Source organism: Protobothrops mucrosquamatus, unplaced genomic scaffold (assembly GCF_001527695.2).
Source record: "Protobothrops mucrosquamatus isolate PMUCROS unplaced genomic scaffold, P.Mucros_1.0 scaffold8403, whole genome shotgun sequence".
Classification (NCBI taxonomy): domain Eukaryota; kingdom Metazoa; phylum Chordata; class Lepidosauria; order Squamata; family Viperidae; genus Protobothrops; species Protobothrops mucrosquamatus.
Genome location: NW_015394199.1, coordinates 5,280 through 12,306, shown reverse-complemented (window position 1 = coordinate 12,306; position 7,027 = coordinate 5,280). Strand labels below are relative to the sequence as shown.

At 37.5% G+C, this 7,027-nt stretch overlaps 1 protein-coding gene across 1 annotated transcript in view; it reads right to left on the bottom strand.

The window, feature by feature from the left end:
• Positions 1–1,447: 1,447 nt before the first annotated feature.
• LOC107300775 (DENN domain-containing protein 2C) overlaps positions 1,448–7,027 on the bottom strand; it is a 10,529-nt gene continuing 4,949 nt past the window's right edge. Inside the window, exons 5-6 of the mRNA XM_015830067.1 lie at positions 4,817–4,903; positions 1,448–2,468 (exon numbers count right to left, since the gene is read on the bottom strand). Coding sequence (XP_015685553.1) covers positions 2,437–2,468; positions 4,817–4,903 — 119 coding nt within the window. The 3' untranslated portion in view covers positions 1,448–2,436. The remainder of the gene's footprint in view (positions 2,469–4,816; positions 4,904–7,027) is intronic.

Sequence of the window (7,027 nt, the reverse complement as noted above, 5' to 3'; positions counted from 1 at the left end):
TTTCAGATGCCATTTTATATAGGCGTGCATGCCATGGCAGGATGGAGCTTGATCTTTTATACAGCATCCCAGTAGTACAATAGTAAATGCCGGTCATTTTTCTTTTTCTACTTTAACAAATTCAGCAGTTTTCCCTTCTAGCCCAAGAGACAGGAACTGTGGTGATGCATGCTCAGCCATAGGATGGCGAAATGCTTGATACTTCTTGGTTTTCTTTTGTTTTAACTAGGTGAAACTGACAAGAGTTCTGCCAAGTTTTCCTTTTTAGATCAAGTGATAGGAAGAACTGCAATCTTTTTGCTTTTTTTCTCTCAGTCCTCAAAACAGAATGGAATGTAACTAGCACCCACTTTCACGGCATAGGTGGAAAGTAAAAGCAGAATAGGAATTATCAATCATAGGCCATGTTAATCACAGTCCAAGTAGAATATATGAACCATTACTAAGACCAAAATAAAGAAATAGATTGAAATCCAGAAACAGATTTCTTAAACGGCTTCATTTTCAGGCTGTTTATTTTGGGAGACAAGCAGGTGAAGCTCTCAGTCTGAACCATGTGAGTACCAAACTGCAAGTAAATCTCACCAGATTCCAAAAAGCATGGTTCTGAAATTACTTACATTGGATGGGCTGTTGACTTTGGCCAAGTAAAAATAAAAAGGACATTTCCTAGGCCCTTCAATAAAGTATCTGACTCCACATGGAGAATCAACAGGGTCAGATGTCTGCCTATTCTTTCTGTTTCAAAGATGGACAGTGTTCATACTCTCTTAAAGTCATGATAAAATTTCACCAGTTTTTTGATATTATCTTCCTATATATCTACTGAGTTCCCTTCTTCTTGGACAGATCTACCTTACATGCTGCAAGGGAACAAAGACTCGGGAACTGTTCCCCATTAAAAGCAGCATTTTTTGGGATAGAGGCAAGCCACAAACTTGTTTCATCCAAAGGTCAGTTTAACCACACAGCAGAGAAACAGCCCAGTACTTCAGCATTCTGCACTTCAAAGAAAAAACCCCTTTTACTTAGGACATTTTTGCTCACTCTCAGGCAACATAACTTATTAGTCTAAAACCTTTCACTATTGTAAACATGTGACAACATTTTACTGGACAAGAGCCATTAGCTATATACTATACAAGAGATCTGCAGAGAAGAATGTAACTAATCATGAGATTGCTATAAGTCTGTATCATAGTAAACCATGATTTAACCATTATTACATAAATAATATTTGGCTGAGTATATTCATTACAACAAGCCAATAACCATGGTCTAAAAACCACAATAACAGGATTCACAGAACACGAACTGCATTTTGGCTTAGGTCAATGTGTGAACCTATATTTTCTGTCATATTTGATTAATGTGTTACGTGAATCCAATATTTAGGTAATAAATTTTAAGCAGATTATATCAAATGCTAGGCATTTACAGGAGTGGCTAATAAGAGAATTCAGTATTTATTGAAAGCAGTTGACAGACTTAACATTAGATGAGGAAGCATATTGTTGATGATATTCAGCTGTGGGAAAAGAGCAGAATGATGCTTCAAAGGAATAATTTGTTATTCCAGTTTTTACTGCAAAATAGACTGCATGAAAGTTATCATCTGTCCCTTTACATCAGTTCTGCAGCAAATTAGCCTATTTCAATGTCAACATCTTGACTTTGAAAAATATTCATACTCCATTTGGGAACAAACAGTCTTCTCCTGACAAGTAAACAATAGCTTAGCATGAGGTATATCCTCTGTCATATGTGAGATGGACTTGTAATTAGACAGTGTGTACATTCACAACAATTAAGACTAACATAGCAAACAAATTTCTTGTTTTGCTTTCAAAAGTGAGAAAAGCTTTACACTGCAGTAATATGTCCAAACAATAGTTAACCATGAATGATCAAGCCAATAAAATATCTGATGCTATGGTCAATGAGAGATTATAACCTCCAACCAGCCTTAAGAAAGGCTTTCTTGTGCAAAGAATCTATTCAAGGAAATATTGGCATAGCCACTTTGCTGGATTCCTGGTTCTTTCTTGGTTTCTTCCTCTTTTTAAAAGGTACCAGCTGAATCCTTGGGATTGCTTTGAGCTGAAGCCTTGAGATTGCTTTGAGCATATTTTTAATAACACGAGGAAAATCTTTTCCAGCCATGCAGTATAAATAAGGATATAGTTTCTGTTGTTATTTCTGCTTTATAGATCATCTCTGTAAACAGAAGTTCCTTTTTTGCTCAGTAATACTCCAAGCAGACCAAGCAGAACTGAGATCAAGGATGCTGTTCATATTTGGTGTTCATTTTTCCAGTCATCTGAAGTTCTTTAAGTGGGACCTGAAGAATCTAATAGAATACCACAGCGACACAGCCACATCATTATGGCTTGCCAGTATCGTAAAATAAAGCTTAGCGATTCTGCATTTGGCTTCTCACTTCTTTTGTAGAAACTTCATTTTATTACCTAAAATACAACAGGAGATTAAAAGAAAGGTTAAAGATATGTTAACCATGTGGAAGACAACTACAAATAAAATAAAAAGAACAGGTTTGTCTGTTTGAGTCAAAATTCGAAGTGGCTAATTCTGACCAGTGGAATTTTAGGCTTGAAATTCCCTCAGGGAATAGTAGAGGGAATACAATATTTTAAAAGTATCTCCCAACACACTCAAAATTTAAATACAGTTTTTGAGGCTCTCCAGATTCCCTCTGTAAATAAGATGCAGGAGGTGCTACACAGGCTTTTAATAGCAATACCCCAATCATACAACAGAAGAGAAGAGAATATACAAAGTTTTCTACAAGAAATTTGCCTGATGGTATTCAAATGGTTTTCAGCTCCTAAAATCTTAAGCTTCTTTAGCACACAACTGCAGTGTTCTATTTTGAGTGATAGTGAGCAAGGGATGATGATTGTAATTTACAATTTACATTTCAATATACCCAAAACAGTTCTTTCAGCCTCGGTTTTAGCATTCTAAATACTGTGCATTCATGCATGCAATTTTTAGAATTAAATTAACTGGAGCAAGTTCAGACAAATTACCTACTTAACAACAAACACTGCTGCCTAGATTATAGTCAAATGAGGCAAAAAAAACCCCACCCAAGACAGAGATAGAAGGATGGTTGGAGAAATGCCAAAGACTTGCAGAGGTAGAAGACAAGAGAAACAGGAAGGAGGGAGGGAAGCTACCCTGCTTGAGCCAAGTCTCACCACTTACGATGCTTAGAGATGAATATGACTGCATCAGACTTTGAAAAGGAGGACTGCTACAGTATTAGCTGCTTTAAGTTCCATCTGTTTAGATCCCAGTGTTAACTTCTAGTGCAATGGTCTACATTGTCACTAGGCAAAAATATGAACTATGAGTTCAGGTAACTGAATATGTAACTGTTAACTGAATAACTGTTAACAGAAGCAGTTAACATGAAGGTTCACTGATCCATTTATATCCTATTGCAAAATTTCTTAATACTGTAAGTGGCAAAAAAGCACTGGGGAACATAAGATTACAAAATCAAAGAAGAGATTAATATATTGTGCTAAGCCATAACAAGGATTACAAATTTTGGGTGGGCATGCCATGCACTGCCTTGACCTCCTGAGGAAAAGTAGATTTTAAGGGTGGGCAAACAAACAAACAAACAAACAAACAAACAAACAAACAAATAAATAAATAAATAAATAAATAAATATCATTATTATTATTATTATTATTATTATTAATATTAATATTGATGATAATGATAATGACGATGATGATGATGATGATGATGATGATGGGAGGACCTTGGAGGTCATCTAGTCCAACCCCCTGACCAGGCAGGAAACCCTATACCATTTCAGACAAATAGCTATCCAGTCTCTTCTTAAAAACTTCTAGTGTTGGAGCATTCACAGCTTCTGGAGGCAGGTTATTCCACTGATTAATTGTTCTAACTGTCAGAAAATTTCTCCTTAGTTCTAGCTTGCTCCTCTCTTTGGTTAGTTTTCATCCATTGCTTCTTGTCCTGCCTTCAGGCGCTTTGGAAAATAGTTTGACTCCCTCTTCTTTGTGGCAACTCCTGAGATATTGGAACATTGCTATCATGCCACCCCTCATCCTTCTCTTTACTAAACTAGACATATCCAATTCCAGCAACCGTTCCGTGTTTTAGCCTCCAGTCTCCTAATCATCTTTGTTGCTCTTCTCTGTACTCTTTCTAGAGTCTCAACATCTTGTTTACATCGTGGTGACCAATACTGGATACAGTATTCCAAGTGTGGCCTTACCAAGGCATTGTAAAGAGGTATTAATGCTTCACATGATCTTGATTCTATCCCTCTGTTAATGCAGCCTAGCACTGTGTTGGCAGTTTTGGCAGCTGTAGCACACTGCTGGCTCCTGTCTAAGTGATTGTCCACTAGGACTCTGAGATCTCTCTCACAGTTACTGCTATTGAGCAAGGTACCACCTATATTATACCTGTACATTTGGTTTTTCTTGCCTAAATGTAGAACCTTACTTTTTTCACCATTGAACTTCATTTTGTTAGATAGCACCCAATGTTCAAGTCTATCGTAGCTTAGCTGAAGTGTAAGCTTCAGTTAAAGTGCAAGAAGCAAAAATTCTTCCTCAACTACGTTACTGAATTTCTGTTTGGATATTAAGATAAAGATTCTAACCCTCAAATAAACAAAGTTAGAAAGTCACACTATAAAAATCATTCCAGTTGTCAGTACCATTTTAGGAATCAAAGTAATATTATCACGGTCAGAGTGGATCATAGAAACTAGACTAGCCAAGAACAAATCTAAGGGTGACTCACCCAGACTGCGAAGGATTTTGTTCATTCCACTTGGCTCAGTCTCTGGAATGGTCTCCAAGTATTCCAAGGCACGAACTTCAAACAAGCCTTGAAAAAGAAAGCAAAATTTCAATAGATGCCTTTGCTACAGAAAACATCTTTATTTTTTATTTCTATATTTTAAAAGTTGAGCTCTAAAAAAGCAAAAATACACATAGAAAATCAGAAGAGGATGTTTGAAACTTAAGGATAGAAAATCTCCCAATTTGCCAGCATTAAAGTTAGGTGAAATATGCAATGTATAGTTCACTATAGAAATATGCATGAGTGCGTGCACACACACACACACACATAAATTATACAATTTGCATAAATTAATGAATAGATGCAAAGCACTCACCATGTTTGGAGATGGAATTTTACAATTATTTCTCAAAGAAAAACAAGACTGATTTTTTTTTCCTTTGCTCAACTATGAAAGCAAATGTTGAAGTCAGGACAGACCTCATGAAAGGCACAATTTCTTATGGATTCTGTGTCTCAGATTCCGACTGTTGCAAGTCAGAATAGCAATCTGAAACTCTCCAGATGTTGAACTACAATTCCCATGCAACAGGGCCAAAAGCTGCTTGTTCAGCACCATCTGGAAAGAATTTTAGTTCAGCAATATCTGGATGATCATAGTTCCCACACTTTTCAAAAGTGGAAGGGAAGAATTGCATCTGTTCATTGAACTTGCAAATGTTTTTCCTTTTTCATTAATAAACTAATGAAGACATTTAAAGATATGTACATTTCATTCTGAATGTGTTTAAATTTTACGCTTTTGCAGTGCAACAGCACATGGCAACACCTGACTAATTTCTAGGTAGTAGTAGGATAGGATAACCCTAGGAAATCCCAGGGCTGTCAGCTAGACTAGGAAATAGGGGGGGGGGGGAGAATCCCAGAAAGCAATAGTAATCCACTTCCCTCTTATTAGCACAAAAAGAACATGAATGTGTTGATGTAGTCACCAAGAGTCAAGCTGAAGTTAAGTATGACTTTATCTTCTAGATCAGGGCTTTTCAACCTTTTCACCAATTGTACCACTTTTAGGATATGGCAGTATTCGAGTACCACATAGCAAGTCAAAAACTTGATGACCCAAAAAAAAAATCCTGTTCAAAGTTGCAATTGCAGTGAAATGACTTATGACCATTTTTCATACTTATGACCATTGCAGCATGCCCAGGGTCATGTGATTTATATTTGGATGCTTGGTAACTGATTCATATTTATGATGGTCACAATGTCCCAGGGTCATGTGATCCCCTTTTGCAACCTTTTGACAAGCAAAGTCAATGGCAGGGCTGCTGGTGGCCAAGTGCTAAAGCGGGACCTCCCTCCCTCCCTCCTTCCCTGCCTCCCTCTTTCTCATGCCCACCTCCTTATGAAGGAAGAATTTGAAACTCCCCCCCCATGTTGTCTCTCTTCCATATATTCATCAAACAAGGAAAAGCCCCCAGAGACAGAAAAGACAAACTGCTGAGTGAACTAGCTTAAAAAGGCACTTTCCCCTTTAAGAATTAGCTACTGGCTAGAAAGGAAAGTTAAGGAGCGCAGCCTGCACTTAAGGAAGAAAAAAAAATGTAGTAAGTATTGGCTGCCGGCTAAGGCAGCCTCCCCAAATGGCTCCATTCATAAGTAAAGGAATGCTACAGGCAAAATCCATTCAGGAGAAAAATACTTCAAAATCCCTTGCAGCAAAACTTACAGCTAACAATAGCAGAGCAATAGAAGCTAACACCAGACATCAGCCATTAGCCAAATAGAAATTGCCAAACACTCCTTAAGACACAACGCCCACATTGCACAAATCCCAGAACTTATGTGTCACAAAAGCACATAAGAATCCTTCCACTCTCCATCTCCCTCCCTCCCCTGTGCCTCACTTCCAGCCATTGCTGCCTTTTTTCATTCCTCTTGGAGGGTGACCCCCCCCACTGCATTTCTTGCCTGTTTGCTGCTGCCAGCACAGGTGGCTGCCACAGCAGTTATTATTATTATTATTATTACTTTAATTTATACCCCGCCCTTCTCCCGAGGGACTCAGGGCGGCTTACAGGTAAATAAAAACAGAGCTATACAATAAATATTTAAAAGCCAAATTAAAATATATATTAATTAACCTGTATTAGAAAAATTATAAAATCCCTTTAAAATCCCTATAAAATCCCCCCCTAGGCCAAT